At 34.2% G+C, this 18,217-nt stretch overlaps 1 protein-coding gene across 1 annotated transcript in view; it reads left to right on the top strand.

The window, feature by feature from the left end:
- AGMO (alkylglycerol monooxygenase) overlaps positions 1–18,217 on the top strand; it is a 264,197-nt gene that overhangs the window by 99,200 nt on the left and 146,780 nt on the right. The window contains exon 5 of the mRNA XM_016218917.2: positions 5,645–5,740. Coding sequence (XP_016074403.2) covers positions 5,645–5,740 — 96 coding nt within the window. The remainder of the gene's footprint in view (positions 1–5,644; positions 5,741–18,217) is intronic.

Raw genomic sequence — 18,217 nt, 5'->3', positions numbered from 1 at the left:
TTTGTAAGGTGATTGCTTTCCTTGGAGGGATTCAAGCAAGTCAACAGACTTGTAATACAAGTTATTAAGGTTTCAGAGAGAAGTGTCTGCTCTGATTACCAAGGAAAGCATCGCAAAAGAAAGGATGATTGACCCCAATCTGTAAGAAGAGTAAAATTTTGTCATGAAAAGGGGTTGTAGATGAAACAATATTATAGAAGGAGAGTGTCTGTGAAAATACAAAATAATGAAAAAATATGGAAAATTTTAGGGAATGACAAATAAAATTTATGGTATGCCTATTAGTCTTCTGGGCTGCCTTTAAAAAGTTCCAAAAACTGAGTGACAACAGAAATTTATTGTCTCACAGTTCTGGAGGCCAGAAACCTGAGATTAAGGTGTCCACAGGGTTGGTTCGCTCTGGGGGCTATGAGGAAGAATTAATTCCATGCCTCTCTCCTAGCTTTTGGTAGTTTGCTGGCAATTTTTGGTATTCTTTGGCTTGTAGATTCATCACCCAAATCCCTGACCTCATCTTCATATGGCTTTCTTCTTATGTACATGTCTGTCTCTGTTTCCAAATTTTCCCCTTTTTATGAAGAAACTCATCATTGAATTAAAGCCCATCCTAATTACCTCATTTTAAAAAATTTATCTTTACTGTTGAAAGTATTACAGATCCCCCTCCCCCCTCCCCCAATGATCCCTTCCACCACCTCCCAGGTATTCACCACACTATTCACCTCCATAAAGATCCTGTTTTCAAATAAGGTCACATTCTGAGGTACTGGGAGTCAAGGGCCTCATATGACTTCTTGGGGGTCACAGTTCAATGCATAACAGTATGAGTATGTCTAGAATACAAGATTTATGAGAAGGTAGGATGGGGAAAAGAGGAAGTGGATACACCCATAGACATGGGGACAGAAAGATGGGCCTAAATACTTAAAGATAAGTACCTTCTAAGTAGAAACAAAAACACTTGTTCCAAATGTACAATTTACAATGTGTTTTAAGGATAGAGATCAGTACTCTCTAATCGCAACCAGAGAATTGGGTTGTGTCACAACTAAACATAGACTTAAGGAATGTGGGATAGTGTACTTAATTATTCAATCTTTAGTTTCTCAAATCTGAAGAAAAATTATTGTCTCTAAAGTAATAATATTTAAAAATGAGAATCACTGAAGTGCAGATATTAGTAAAGTTAAACTACTTATTGAAATAAAATAGACATGAATCCTAGAGCTCAGAAGATTTTTTTTCATTTCTTTTAAAATAATTATTCACTGAACTTCAACCATTTTGATTAGCAGCTTATTCAGGGGCAGCTCTCCTCTCTCAATCTCTGCTTTTTCTCCAAGTTATCATGCTTCATGGATTTATTTCCGATTTCACTCAACCTAGTTTCCATGATTTTGGAAAGCACAGTCCCCTGCCTTCTGTTACATCTGCTGTGAACTCCCCAAGCCATGCTTGAATCCGGTCACCCACTTACTTCACTCCCACACCCTGACTGTTGAGTACCATGGGTGTCCTCCAGCACCAGCTGGGCAGTGTAGTTCCTCTCAGTAGACAGCTTCCAGGCCCAGCTGAGCTGTCAGTGCTGCTCACCAGACTGTACACATGAACCTTCTCCCTGCCTGGGAGAAGCCTTTCCAGAACTCCAGTCTCCTCAAGGTCTCTTCTCCACTGCTGTCCCTTTCTGTTAGCTAATGGGCATATTTTAACTTCACACAGAAAAATGAGACTTTCTGGTTTTCCCTCCCTCTAATTACTGTTCAGATGTCTTCATTAAAATTTGTGAATTTCTAAGTGCACATGCTTTCTTACCTCTACTTTTACAGAAAACATTCACCTCTCTACAGCAGGTCTAGTTCTTAGATTGGTGACATTGCTTCCATCTTAGTTATTTTCTTGGACTTCGTCTGACCTGCTACTTTTAGCATTTGTCCCTCTTTCTCCCAACTGGCTCCTTTTGAATACACCATAAATATATTAATGCTTCATAACATAAAATCTCCTTGCTCATCCACATGTTCTTTCCAAGGAATACCCCCTTGTTCAAGAGGGAAGTAAGTAATCTCTGACTCTATGCCATTAGTTTCTCTGAGTGATTTTTAAACTTACTTAGGTCTGGATTCCAGACCTACTGCCCCACTGACCCACATCTGCAACTCCAGTGTCATTTTTAGTTCAATTGATATTTCTACAACATACTCTGCTTACTCAACAGCTTGCTTGGGATATACCTCAAGGACTCCAAAAAACATATCCTAAGTTGAACTTTACAACCTATCCTTCTTCCCGTTCAGTGTTTTGGGGAATATCACGCAAGAAAACAAGCTAGAAATCTGGATGTTTTCTGATACTCTTCTGTCCTTTTAATCTTTTATGTTTAAATAGTTACCAAATCTTTAGACCTCTTTTGGTATTTAAATGTGCTGTAGTTAAATGTGCATGATTTTTCACTGAGCTATTAAAATAAATTTCAAACTGATTTTTATGTTTCTTACAAGCTTAACAAAAAAACAAAAACATTAACTTCGCCTTCATGGCCTAGGATAAATTCAATCTCCTTAGATGGCATTAAAAGGCTTTTCTTTCTGGTTTGACTGATGTCTAAATTGTCTTTATCACAGGCTCACCACAGACTCCCTGATGAAAGCTATAAAATGTTTCTTCAGAAAATTGCACATTCTCTCATGAACACAAGCTCACAATTTCTTGTAATGATATGAAGGCCATTCACAGACTCCCTGAGATCTATGTATGAGTGCCATGGTCCAAACCAATCTCTTGCCACATTCTCCAACACCTTCAGCAATACCAAAATACTTATATTTCCCGCTTAATACCATATTGTTTTTGGCTTCATGAGGTGCCCCCCTCTCACAACCCTGCCTGCCTCATTCACTTGAGGAACAAAATAAAACTCACTCATTGCCAGTCCTGGCCAGTTTGGCTCAGTGGTTAGGGTGTCGGCCTGAGGACTGAAGTGTCCTGGGTTTGATTCCAGCCCAGGGCACATACAATGATTGCAGGCTCCATCCCTGGCCCTGGTTGGGCCCTTGAGGGAGGCAACTAGTTGATGTGTCTCTCTCACACACACGTCTGGGTTATTCCTCTCCTTTAATACCTTATTAGAAATGACTTGTATCAAAAGATAATAAAATAACCAATGGTAGACAGTGTAACCTTAAGGCTAAAGAGCCTTGAAGTGAGAATGACATGGGTTCAGATGCATGGCAGAAATTGACAAATCTGAGAAAAGTAAACTATCTCCTGGCCCAGGCACTGAGAATTTACTTTTGAGGAAGATAAATTTCTTTTGTCAAATTAGTACCATTTGAGGCTTTCTGATGGAAGGAACATTTAAATTGGTTTGAAAAGCTGTAGAGAATTTGGGAATACAAAGGCTGGAGGTGAAGAAGAAGACAAGTGGTAATTCTCAGACCTTGATGACATTTACTAAGATATAGAAATTAGACTTTTGATTCTGTCATTAAATTCTTTTTACAGTACTATGTTAAGCCCAAGAATTTAAATTTCATGTAACTCATGTCACTTACTCCCTGACCTTACTCCCTTTATTTCTTATTAGAAAGGTGATTTTCTAATATTCATGCTGAGTCCATTTTTCTAATTGTCAGTTCATCATTATATTTAATGACTTGAAAGACTTGAGGCATTGTTTCCTCAAGTGTGTTTTTAGGAAATCTAATCTTGTGGGAGACTTATTAAGAAAGTATTCTATGGGTTAACAGGCTTGTGGCTCACAACAGTGTGGTAAAGGCTCTGAGAAGTTCTGTAGTGAAGAAACTTACCTTGTTTAACTCATCACGCCACAACTTATTTAACTATAGAACTCCCTTTTCCATAATAGCTGTTACTATCTCAAAGGACTATTTCTCCACACTTTGGGGTATTATAACGAATTATGAATAGTCATCTGGTATGAGCTCTTTTTCCAAATAGAACTATTTATTAAGCATCCATGCCCGGCCGGGTGTGGCTCAGTGGTTGAGCGTTGGCCTACGATCCAGGCGACTGGGGTTCGATTCCCAGTCAGGGCACATGCCCAGGTTGCGGTCTCAATCCCCAGTCGGGGGCATGCAGGAGGCAGCTGATCAATGACTCTCTCATCATTGATGTTTCTGTCTCTCTCTCTCCCTCTTCTTTGCTCTCTCTGAAATCAATAAAGATATATTAAAAAAAAAAAGCATCCAAGCTGTTTTACATTTTTATTCACATCTTAAAGACTCCAAAATACTCCTTAACTCAAAGTATTTATATCATATGTCATATATATGTTTTAAAGAGTTTTATGAACCTATTGTAAGAGAACTATTTTAATAAATTGCAAAAAATCATATTATAGTATCACAGATCTTTTGGAACCAAAACAATGGCTAGATTTCAAATGGTTTTCCCCTTCACAATACATCTGAGGAAACTGAAGCCTAGGAAAGCTTAAGAACTTTGTGAATATCATGGAGAGATTCTGTAGTAGAACCAAAGCTTAGAAGTGGATGTCTTGAGTAAGAGCCCAAAACTCTTTTGTTGCTCACTAATCAAATTAATTGCCTAATAATACATTTATAAATAATGAGACTGATCCTGTTTGTTATGACAGTTGATACTTTTCATGACTTAAGTTTAGAAACAGAAACTAGAAGAGCTTATGTAAATGTCCAATTTCTACTGCATAATCATTACTAAACATTGTTGAAATAATATTTGGCCTAATTGAGAACAAGACCTTTCAAATAACTTAGAAATAAAATTGTAATATTCAGAAGAAATATTTTTTAAAGATCTAGAATTTGGGAACTATTAACTTTACAAAATATGCAGTGGAAGTCAGATTCTTTTTATTTCTACTTGATTGTTTAGTTTTTCATTTAATAAGATGTTTTCATACAACATGAAACCACTCTTGGGGATCAAAGTCATTAGGAGAACACGGTGGATTGTGCTTATTAGTTGATTCTAACCAGTTCTGTGGTTTAAGCATAATTTGCTTTTTTAAAGCAGGGACATTTCCATCTGTTAGGAAATATTAAAATTTAAAATTTGTTTCCACTATGGCACTATAGCACAACCCCTTCCTTGCTCACTTTGGAAAAATTAGGAGATATTGTGCCTGCAATCAATCACATAAAAACAAATTTGAGAGGGGACGTTTATGTTATCTTCTCCTGAAATAAAATCACTGTCTTTTATTATAATTTCATTTTACTACTACGAATACCAGGTTATAAGATAGACTTTGGGAGCTGTCAAGGTATAAAGACACAGGATCCTACATTTCTTTCCCTTGAAAGTGAATATGTGTCTATATAGAAAACCTCTTTAAGTGCAGGAAACACATCCAGCCTTTTGAAGATTAAGGAACTAACACACCATGTACAGTGTTTTAACTAGACAATGTTAAGTGCAAAATGGGAGTTCATGCACTTAGCTCTAACATGTTTGCAACTTTATCACCATGTGGAAAATTAATGTTGTAAAGTCAAACGTGACAATAAAAGAAATAAGGTAACTCTGTGAAAGAATAAGATATATTTGCCAAAGTGTATACTCAGATGCTGAATCATTAATAATAATATATGTTATGTTGAGAAATCACATGTGCAAATTAAAAAAATTTTTAATCTTTCAGATATTCTACTCTCCCCTGGCCCTCTTTGTACCACCTTCAGTATATGCTGTTCATCTTCAGTTCAATCTCCTCTACCAATTTTGGATCCACACAGAGGTAAATCCTTTCTTTTTTAAAAGTTTTATACCTAAATAGCCTGAAGCAATGTCCTGGAAATCCACTAGCAGCTGATTTATTGTGTAAGAAAATCTTTGTCTGCATTCTTTAAGGAGAAACATCTGTTCATTTTTATTCCTTTTTACTGAATATATATTGCACAGTTTATAAGAAGCAATGAGGCCAGTTGGTCTCAATTAAATAAAATGATTTTTTGAACTATTAAGTAACAAAACATTTTAATACTTTATTCAATACAATATCTTCCTGTTTTACAGTTTATTAAACATTGTATGCCAAAAGATATTGAAATTTATTTTAATATAAAGATACAAATTTATGAATAAAACTTATGTATGTTTATAAGTATATGTAATATTTATATATATTTATAATAATTTCTTTTATAATATAATTTAGTATTACATATTAATAAATATTTGATTACATATGTAAATATATAATATTTATACATAATATAAGTGGGAAGTTCTTTAAAATTTCTTAACAAAATTTTAATGCCTAAATAAATTATAAAAATATTTTCTGTTTGGAATTTTGCTTTAATTTTAGAGCTTGAATTTTATTTAAAAGGTGTTCAATATATTGTTAGGATTTTTGTTTTTTATTTCACCAGAAAAGTGAACAAATATAATTTCTTGGGTCTTCTGTGGTATCTCAAATTGTCAGACTTGAATGTTTGCAGAAAGATCATTAAGCAACTGATTGGTTTATGAACTATTGTACTGATCTGGTTGTTAAGTACCAAAAAATCACAGACCCAGAAAAATTCTTACTTATACACATGAGAACCCTTTCAAGCATTTGGTATTTATTGGAAGCCCTTTGAAGTTCTGTAGGAAGCACGTTGACAGGTGTTGCAACTGGTTGAACAATACCGCAAATCACAGCTGCATTAGATGCCAAAGCTCTATGCAACAAAGAGCATTATTTCTTTAATCTACAGTATTTCATGCTACTGATTTGCTTGGAATAAAGAGACTGTTACCATGACTTTGGGCATATGTGGCATTATTTGGAGATCTGTTATGAAATAGCATCGCATTTTATGGTAGTTGACATACATCAAACAGTCAATACTACAACCATCTGAAAGAGTTGTTGAGGCCAATTCTGACTCTAGAGGTCAAAGACCAAATTTGTTTAAATCACTGAGGGAAGCTTTGCAATGATTTATATGGAGGGGTTAAAGGAGAATTACATTTTTATAACAGCTCTGCTCCAGGTCATGCCATGTGTTGGGTCAGGTATTAGTTTGGATACAGAACAATGGTGCCTAAGTAACTTCTGCCTTTTCCTGTGTCCCTGCAAGAGGACCGTGAGCCAGGGTTTAAGTTCTATCTCAGGAAGAAAGGGAGAGGGGAGGAAAGCTAGTGGTGAGGCATTTTTTTCCATCTCAGAACCTCCAGGTGGCTTCTCTTCCAACTCAAAAGCAGTGCATTAGAACCTCTCAGTTGTGTTGTGCATCATACTTTTGAGGGTACCATATAATGTGTAGTTATTATAATTGAGCTGCATCGGGAGCAAGAGCACATTTTTTGAAATTAAGGTTTGGATCTTAGAATTTTAAATTATATTATTATCTGTGAATATATTTCTAATGGTTTCTTTTGGCAACTGTATATTTAATTACATTTATTATTATTATGGACAGCACACTATGATTTGTTTACAAATAATACAGTCATTTAGGAAGTAAAACCAAGAGATTTATAACAGTGGTTGCTTCTAGAGAAAGGGGCAAGTGAAATAGAGAAGACAACCTTTGTGTGTGTGTGTGTTTTTATAAGTCTTATCAGGCACTTGCCTTACTTTTTCAATTAAAGATTAATACACATTCTATTTAAAAATGAAAAATAAAAACTGAAAATAATGGCCTCAGTCTAAAAAAAATATCCACTTTTTGACCCTCCAGGCCACTTGAGCACTGCTTAATTTCAGGCATCATACTTGGGGATTCATTCACAGAAACAATATACGAGCCATAGACAGGACAATGTTGGCCAAAGAGCTCTGTGCATTCCTGAATGGAAATTTGATTCTTACAGTTGTTTCACTTCACTGACCTCCATAAAATCAGTTCTCACTCTGAAGGGAATCTGGCCATAAGGAGGTACTGATTTTCCAAAAGTGAAAAAAAGTTCACTCCCTTCAATCAATCAGGTTAACATAAGATGGACAAAGGAACAAAATAAAAACATGTTTTTGAAAAATTATATATGAAGGAAAAAATAGCTCATAAAACAAACTGAAGAGTTTATAATGAAATTTTTTGCTACTTTTGATTTACTTGGATGAAAAAACAACAGCATCTCTTCTTCTCTTTTGACAGTTACAAAAGAGGGGGGTGGGGGTGAAAGGGGTCTTAATACATGGTGATGGGAGAAGATACGACTTTGAGTGGTGGGCAGAGAGCAATATACAGATCTTGTAACATAGAAACCCACACCTGAAACCTATATGTTCATATTAATGACTGTCAGCCCAATACATTTAATAAAGTGTTATTAAAAAAAAGAAAGTTACAAAAGATTCTGCTTGAAACTTTGTTGCTTAATTTTTATGATTACATTTTTGTTTATTGTTTGTTCATTTGAAATGTGAGCAGCACATAGTCATACTCTTTCCTCGTGAGTATGCTAATGACAATTAGGAAGTCTTTTTATTTAATACATGTTTTAAGTTTCATAAATATGGAATTTTGTGATATTAGATGATATTTGGGTGTTAGCTGATTTCTACAGTACAGTGGTAATAGTAACATTATCTATTACTTAGATTTTTGGGGAAGAATATTTGGGATGGCTGTGAGAGAAGTATTAGAATAAGATATTAACATAATTTTGTTTATTCTAATGGATAAAGAGCTATCATATGGTTATATTTCTCTAATAACTAATGTTGAGCAGCATTGTACGTATTTATTGGACATTCATATCGTTGCTTTAATGAGCTGTCTGTACAAGCTCTTATCTATTTTTTATTGAGTTGTTTGCCTAATTGATTTGTTTGAATTCTTTATAGATTCTGGATATAAGTCATTTATCAGATACATGTACTTTAAATGTATTCCCTCAGTTTGTAACATGCCTTCTCATTTTCTTCCTGATAACTTCTGATGAAAAGAAATTTTGAAGTTTAATTTATCATTTTTTCCTTTTATGAATAGTTGTTGTTGTTTTTTTATTTTCTCTAAGAAATTTTTGATTATCACAAACTCTCAAAGAAATTATCCAAGGATTTCTTTTGAAAACTTTGAGTTTTAATTTTTCCTTAGAGTCTGTGAGATACTTGAATAAACTTTTGTGTATGGTATTTGGTAGGGCTCAATATTTATTATTTCTATGTACATATGCACTCACTCCAGCACCATTTATAGTGCAGATTTTCTTTTATCGATTGGATTACCGTGACTAGTTGGACCTAATTTTAAACTTCTCTTCCATTGATTCATTTGTCTCCACTTATATGAATCCCTCACTTTATTCATTACTCTAGTTTTGCAGGAAAAATGGTTTGTAGAATTTGTAAAATAATTTGTTTTAAAATTCACTAAAACTTTTCTCATGCACAATTTTGTGGTATTTGAACAAATACAGTTTTGTATCTTTCTTTTCTGTATTTATGTCATTTATTTTTTTCTTGACTTGTTAGATAGAGCTCACAGACAATATATTTTAAATCAAATTTGGAATAAAAAAGTCCATTATTTTCTTAAACATTCTTTCTGTATATTTCTCCCCTCTTTTGGGATTCCAAATACATGTTTATTAGACTACTTGATATTGTGTCACTGATCAATAATGCTCTGTAATTATTTTAAATTTAACTTCATTATTTATTTTTTTATTTTTAGATTTGCTTATACCCACTCATTTGTCTTCAAGTTAATTTACCCTTTCACAAGCTTTCTACAATCTGCTATTAAGCCCATTTAGTAGATTTCTCACATCGGACATTAGACTTTAAGTTCTAGAATTTTCACTTATTTATAAATAGTTTTCATTTCTCTGTTGAGATTGTCTATTTGTCGCTTAGTTACTATATGTTATTTAAGTCTTAATAACAATTAATTTAAAATTATTGTCTGCTAATTCTAACAACTGAGTCTACTTCAATTGACTTTTTGTTTGGTTTTGCTTGATTTGGATCACATTTTTCTTCTTTATTTGTCTAGTAACTTATTAGCTAACATTTATGGCAAATTTATTGTATAGACTCTAGATTATGTTATAGTCCTCTTCCCACTCCTTAATTTTATTGTAAAAGGTGGTGAAATAATTGGCTAACCATCCTGTGTTTCTAGAAGCTTTGATTTACACTTTGTTAGGACATGTAGATATTTAATTACTGTCTTTAGTCTTGCGGCATATTTCTTATCCTTGGCAGTCTTTAATTTTAGAGTGAGGTCCGTTATAAAACCCATTTCACTTGGTAGGATTTGAACTCCAAATTCTGTCTAGCCAACAACAAGCAGCAATTGAAATCCCTGCTCAGCAGTTTTCTAGCTTTTTTCCTTGCTGCTTTTCACCAGGTTCCCTAGTGCCTTGTTCTATGCATGAGTTATTTAAAAGTCAACCAAGACTCTTAATTCAATTCAAGAGTAAGGTTTGAGGGAGATGTGTGTGCAGATAGTGTGACTCCTCCTTCTGTGATTCCTTGAAGGGGAAGAGGGAAAGGTTTCCCCTTTCTATTTCCAGTTCTTAGATCAAAGCTCCCTCTGACTCCTAAACTAATGAGACTGAAATTTTCTCTTTGAGCTCTACCCCCCCACCCCCATTTTCCTTGCACCAGACGTGCTTTAAAACAGCTATTCTATTAGAATGTTACTTTGCCAGCTATATCCACCAAACACAAATATTGCCATCAGTGACCTAATTGACAAGCTTTGGAGAAAACAAATTTTCATTAGCCACACTTTATCAATTATCCCAATCAAATCTTTTCGCTGGGAATGTATTTATGGTAGACCTAATATAGTAATGGCCATTAGAAATTAAAGTATAGGAGAATTGCAGAAATGCAGTGTGCAAAATTAGAAAGCAAAAGAACTATGCAGTAGAACTGGGAAGGAATTAACTAGAGTGACAATCGAAGTCAGAGATGTGCAGAAGCTAGGCGGTATAGAGAGGATAGGAAAATGTAGCTCTATGGCAGCAAAAACAATCAAGTGGTAGCCACATGAGCAGAGATTTAAGAGATTTGACTTTTTAAGGCTACAACTAAATAAAGTGTTTTGCTTATTGCCCTTTTGTACCCAGCATTGTGGCTTTTATGGGAGTCTGGCAGTACTTATATTTTCTTCTAAATATTATGGAGTCTACTCTAGACCCAGTCATGTGCAAAAATTTATTTTTATTTTAAGCATGTATATCAGTTTTATTCTATCTTTTAAATAAACCATTGATGAAGAATAAAATCACAATTTTTATGACATGAATTTTAACTCATGATCGTAGAGAAGCATGTTTAGTTTGTCTCCAGTTTCTATAGCTGTTATTTTGTTCTCTGTGTAGGTGAGAACTGTATTGAAATTTTAAGCCAGTCACAAAACAATCTCTCATTAACAAATTAATATTTATTTTGCATAAAGAAAGATGACACTGGGAATTACATTTGAATATTTTAGATACAATTATTAAAACTTACATATAAATACTGTGAGCACACAATTATTCATTTCAAGTGCTTTTTGAAAACATGAAAAATTTAAACTAAGTAATACCATTTGCAACATATAAAATGTGTTTTCCTTTAGTGACATCAGGTATTAAATTGCCTGGGTTCAGATTCTGACTTTATTCATTACTATCACTATAACCTTAGATACAACTTCCCTGTGCCTCTGTTTCCTCATATGTAAAATAAGGATGATGTAGATACATAGAATTGTTGTGTTTTTAGCACCATTATTGTCATTGTTATCTATTTCTGCAATCTAGATACCTATTGAATTGCATGTCACATACTAATCATTCCTAGCGATCATTTATGATTAGTCATGTCTATTTGATGACTTAATTTTAATGTAATCCATACTGCACCATAAATTATTAATATGAATGAATGCAGATGGATTTCAGACTTAAAAACATAATTAATTACTATACTAATTTACTTAAAAAATACATCCGGAATCATGGAATTCTGATCACGAAGTGCATTGCTTGGGTTTTTGTTACAATCTTTCTTTTTAAATTCAAAAACTAATCAATGTACAAAAGTATGAGATTTGCCAAGTTCAATATGTCTTTTTAAATATTTCAGTTGTTATATCCCCCAGACATTCAATGACTGTCTATTGCATTCCTATTATTGCATGAGATAAGTAACAAAGACCAAAAAGGAGTAAAGATGGGAATATTCTGCATGAAGGAAAACTAGCTGAGATTGAAACGTATACATGTGAGAAAAAAATAAAATAAAAGACTGAAGTTTAGGAGAAGAAACAGTTACAGTCACCCCAGGCTAGGAATTCTCAGATACTGGTAATTATCATTAGTCTGATATGTCCCAAGAAAAATTTGATGGGAGGACATTTCTGTTTGTCTGTTTTTTTCCTTTTGTATGTCATATACTTCTTCAGAACTCACTATTTTTCAGGAAGCATTTTAAGCATTAACAAATACTATCTCATTAAATCTTCACAACAACTCTATGGAATTGGTTATACTATTTCCTCCAATTAAATATACTAAGTAACTTGCCCTGGGTCACATGATTAGTAAATGTCAAACCGGGGTTTTGTAACAGGTAGTCAGATTCCATATTTCTTGCTCTCATCCACTACACTATAAAGCTTCCTTCTAGATGGGTCATTTCTGATCTTAATGTTATAATATAATAGCCACTATGTGAAGCATCCAGTACGTTCCAAGCAAAAATGTTTTATTTAATTCCCATAAAATAATTTGAATCACTAAAGGCCAATTAAACTTTTATGGGTTGTAAAGAATGAATATAAATTCAAGTAACTTCAGTTAATGGGGCTTTATTTTAAAGGTACATGTAGAAGTTCATGGAGCAGGAAACCATTCCAGAAATTTAATAGACAATTTTAGAAAACTGGAATTTTTCTATTCACCGACTCTGTGACAAACACCATCCCTTCTAAAGCTAAGACTATTGAGATTCTACAGTTTATATAAGTAACATAGCTGGTTTCAGAGCTTGTGCTTTGGCCATTACTCACCCATCGCACTTCCTCTCCAATGTATTTATTTGGTTATGCCTCATTATACCTCAGCAGATGGCAACAGGGTTCATAAAGAACCTGTATGGCACAGTGAAAAGGCCAAGGCTGTGGGTTAGTTAACACAGAAATCAGTTGTAATCTTGCCTCGACCAAATTACTGTGTGAACTTTACACACATCTACTTGCTCCTCTTAAAATTTAATCTATTCTCAGAGGCTAGTCCCACTGAAAAGCCTTTGGTGATGTTCCATTGCTTGCTGAGTAAAACTCTAAATTTTTTGCATTTTATGTACTTCCTTCCAAATTGATCTCCTGATACACCTACTATTACTTTCCATCCTGTGCAATTCAGTCAGGCTAGGCTGTTTTCCATTTCCCATATACATCTGATGCGTAATCATAGTTTCTCTCATTTTCATATTTTCCACACTTTGCTATTCTATAGACTTTTTAAGGCCCAATTCAACGTCTCTCTTCTTCATAAAGTGTTTCCTCCTTGGAGAGCAAGTACCTATACAGCTCAGATTGTGTGTCAGTCACTACACTACGATTTCACAAAAGCTAATTATTTGAGCATTGTACAACCCTATGTTCTCCATTCAAAGTGAGGACATTGAAACTATGTAGAGATTAAAGAACTTGCCTAATGTTGTTGTAGCTAGATGGTAGTAGATCCATGCTTCAAAGCCTGGTAAATAATTCTCCTTTTCTCATCTGAAATATGGTATCATTGATTTTATATCTCTTAGAGAAGTCCTAGTTTGCCCAGAACTGCTCCCAATATATGCCTATTTTTTTGGCATAATTGTTAATAGCAAATCCTTCTACTCTCTTAAATTATTCATTATACCCTTGAGTTTTCCTCCTAAACTGCTCTTTGATCTCTCTTACTCTTTCCATTTCTATTGCCTCAACTTAATTTATGGTTCTATCATTGATTACCTAGATGCTTACAATAGAACTCTATTTATTTTCTATTCCTACAAACTCTTTTCTCTGCCATATATTTGCATACATCAACTGTGATGATCCTTTTAGAACCCAAATATCAAGGCACTCCAAACATGTGAACAAACATCAACAACAGGAATTTTTAAATGGCCCTCTGCCTACAAGATAAAAATCGAACACCTAGAATTCACCAATAGATTTCAGCGTCCATAGAATATAAGCCATTCTTATTCCATTAACTGGTCCAGTTAAGCCACATTGCTTTTTGCTCCCTAAGCATAGCAAACACTTATTCATTCTCAGTATTTGCTCGTACTCTCTCTGTGAAGCTCTTTTTCCATTGCATCTTCATGATGCAATTCAACTACCTCCTCCTCTGGAATGTCTTTTTCATCTCCTAGTTTGAGTTAAGTGCACTATTTTTACACTACTCCTGTGTTTATTTCTATATCCATATTGGCAGTTAATGATTAAGAACATGAGCTGAATTGGGGGACATACATGAAATAACCCATTAGTTCCTGCATCTGGGGAGAATCCAATTAATGGTGATAAAGATTAATTCTTAAACCACTATATTGCATTTGTTGCTTAACTCTGTCTTCCATTATTCTCTGAGTTCCTTGAGGCTAGAAATGTCCCTTACCTATTATGTGAAAATATGTTTGTGTGTATATGTACATAAGTTATATAAAAACATTAATAAATACAAGTAAGTGTTTAAATAATTAACTCTAATGAACTATTTTTGATAATTATTAGTGTTAGATATTAATAAATTTGTCCATATATATTTGTATTTATATGTGGAATATACTTATGCCCTAGATACCTTCCATTAACATTTGTTGATTAATGAATGTAGAAGCAACACCTGAAATTGGAAATTTGATCATAATGGCAGCCACAATGTACTGAGTTTTGGAATGAGCTGAATGTTTGAAGCATGCACTATATGACCACCTGGATTGGATTTTTTTTTTTTTTTTTTTTTTGGATTTTTGAACAAAAACTACTTAAGCTCTCAATTTATCAGTTACCTTCTTTTAACAGAATGTTATTACTACTAATAATAATGTGGTTCATTTTCTCACTGAGTGTCCAAACTGGTAAATATAAAATAGTGTTGCACAAGAATGAAGTTTTATGTGGTTATGCTTATGAATGTTTCCCATTCTCCTGTCAATTTAATAGGTGTTTTTAAAAAACAGTCCCTTGGAATCCACCTCCCTTTGAAGGAACACATTCAGCAGCTAGTTGCATTCATTTTTCCAGGAAAAGTCAAAAGTGTTATCCAAAATGTAAGCTGAGACAAATTTTTAAAAATATGCTAACTTGTCCAGCTCTTGTCCTCTTATTTGAGGAATAAAACAATCTTAAGTGACTAGAATCAGCCTTCAAGATAATTTATTATAAACACAGTCATTTAAAACTGTTGTTTATTGTATAAACATAGCCTAGTCTCATTCTTTTTAAAACTAAGCTTTTAACTCTTTAACCCTGTGGTATAGATTCATCAGAAATTTACTCCCTATGAAGCTCTTTATGATCCCAACAGTCCTGATTCTTCCAGATTGTTTTATTTCCAAACTAAAAATATTGTTTTTTCAGTCTTTAGTGTGGAAATTTAGCTACCTCCATATTACATGCTTACTGAAGTAGAAAACTGCCTAATCAGATAGGAAAACATTTGGCTGTGAATAAATCAGCATTTGCTGAGGATTTCAAAGTGTGAAAGTAGGCGGACAAGCACATATCCTAAGAGCTTTGCTTTCTCTTGCTTCCCTGTAGAGAAATCATAGGCTAACATGGCCACCACTGCCATCTGTCTAAATACTTGAGTTGTTGTCTTGAATTAACACAGCAGAACTAGTGAGGGATGTAATTAAGATTTTATTTTTACACTTTATCACCAGATGCTCTACAGTATAAATGATCTATAAATGTTCAGATTGATTAAGATTTTAACAAGGAAAACAATGAATGTTTAGAGATCAACTAATTCAGAACAAGAAGTGAAATTATTTTAATGTCAATTTATAGTGCTCATAGTTATTGTCCTGTTTCTAAAACTTCAAATTAATTGCTGTAGATTTCCTTGACAGGGCAAAACATATTTCTACATATATTCAAATAATAAAATCTGATATTGTCACTCATTCCACCTTTAAGTTAAGAAATTGTTCAATTATCTTCTACTAAATGATAACTTTCATTGTTCCACATTGTGATCTCTCAAAAGATCTTAACACAGGCACTCAATAAATATCTATTGAATAAATTCAACCCACATGGGGTTTTTTTTTATTTCCATATAATCAGTTGAAGAAGTTTATCAACAAGGTAGAATTTCCATAGCATGCCCCAGAAACAATCAATGAGACTATTTGCAAAGCTGCACTATTGAAAGCTAAACAAAACATATAACTTTACCAAAGGTAATTTGAAGCTTTTGACCTGGAAAGCAAATTCAAAATTTTGCATTTTAATTATTTAATTAAATTTATTGAGGTGACATTGGTTAATAAAATTATATAGGTTTCAAGTGTACAATTCTATATACATCATCTGTATTTTGCTCTGTGTGTTGACCACCCAAAGTCAGATCTCCTTCCTTCACTATATATTTAAACCCTTGCTTCTTGTTAGATAATTCTGGTGCTGCATATAAATTAAAATTGATTATAAATTCCAACATCTGCACTGTACAATATAGTAATTTAAAAAAGAAAAAAACAATGATTTTCTCATCCTTCCCCCCAAAACACAGAACAATTGAAAAAGATAACTTTTTTGTAAAACCCTTTTTTTTCTGAAATCATTTTACCATTCTTTTTTTTTTAAGTTTCTTTATCTTTAGTTGAGAATATTACAGATGTCCCCTTTCTATCCCCACTGATCCCCTCCACCCCGCATTCATCCCACCCCCAGGCTTTCCCCATACCAAAGTCTGTGTCCATGGGTTATGTTTATAAACATGTAAGTTCTTTGATTAATCTCTCCCCACCCACTCCTCCTCCCCACCTTCCCTCTGAGACCCCTCAGTCTGTCCCATGCTTCTGTGTCTCTGGATCCATTTTGTTCATCAGTTTATTTTGTTTATTATATTCCACATATAAGTGAGATCATGTGATATTTGTCTTTCTCTAACTGGCTTATTTCACTACGCATAATGCTCTCTAGTTCCCTCCGTGCTGTGCGAAAGGATAAAAGATCCTTCTTTTTTACAGCTGCATAGTATTCCATGGTGTGAATGTGCCACAGCTTCTTTATCCACTCACCTACTGATGGGCACTTGGGCTGTTTCCAGATCTTAGCTATTATAAATTGTGCTGCTACAAACATAGGGGTGTGTAAGTTCTTTGTGATTGGTGTTTCGGGTTCCTGAGGATATATTCCTAGAAGTGGGGTCACTGGGTCAAAAGGCAGGTCAGTTTTTAATCTTTTAAGGAAACTCCATACTGCTTTCCATAGTGGCTGCCCCAGTCTGCATTCCCACCAGCAGTGTCCTAGGGTAAACTTTTCTCCACACCCTCGCCAGCACTTGTAGTTCATTAACTTGTTGATGGAGCCATTCTGACAGGTGTGAGGTGATACCTCACTGTGGTTTTCACTTGCATCTCTCTGATAATAGTGATGTTGAACGTTTTTTCAAATGTCTCAGCCATTTGTATGTCCTCTTTGGAGAAGTGTCTATTTAGGTCCTTTGCCCATTTTTTAATTGTCTTCCTTTTGTTAAGTTGTAAGAGTTCCTTATATATTTTTGATATTAACCCTTCGTCAGATGTGTCATTGGCAAATATGTTCTCCCACACAGTGGGCTCCCTTTTCATTTTGTTGATGGTTTCTTTTGCTGTGCAGAAGCTTTTTATTTTGATGCAGTCCCATCTGTTTATTTTCTCCTTAGTTTCTCTTGCCCTAGGAGATGTGTCAGCAAACATATTGCTATGAGAGATGTCTGAGATTTTGCTGCCTATGTTTTCCTCTAGGATTTTTATGGTTTCATGTCTCCCATTTAAGTCTTTTATCCATTTTGAATTTACTTTTGTGTATGGTGTAAGTTGGTGGTCCAGTTTCATTTTTTTGCATGTACCTGTCCAATTTTCCCAACACCATTTATTGAAGAGATTGTTTTTACTCCATTGTATGTTCTTGCCTCCTTTGTCAAATATTAATTGACCATCATGGCATGGGTCAATTTCTGGTTCTCTGTTCTGTTCCACCGATCAATATATCTGTTCTTGTGCCAGTATGAGCCTGGTTTGATTACAGTGGCTTTGTAGCATAACTTGATACCTGGTATTGTGATC

Source organism: Miniopterus natalensis, chromosome 10 (genome assembly GCF_054644295.1).
Source record: "Miniopterus natalensis isolate mMinNat1 chromosome 10, mMinNat1.hap1, whole genome shotgun sequence".
NCBI classification, from domain to species: Eukaryota; Metazoa; Chordata; class Mammalia; order Chiroptera; family Miniopteridae; genus Miniopterus; species Miniopterus natalensis.
This window is presented reverse-complemented; position numbering and strand designations above follow the sequence as displayed.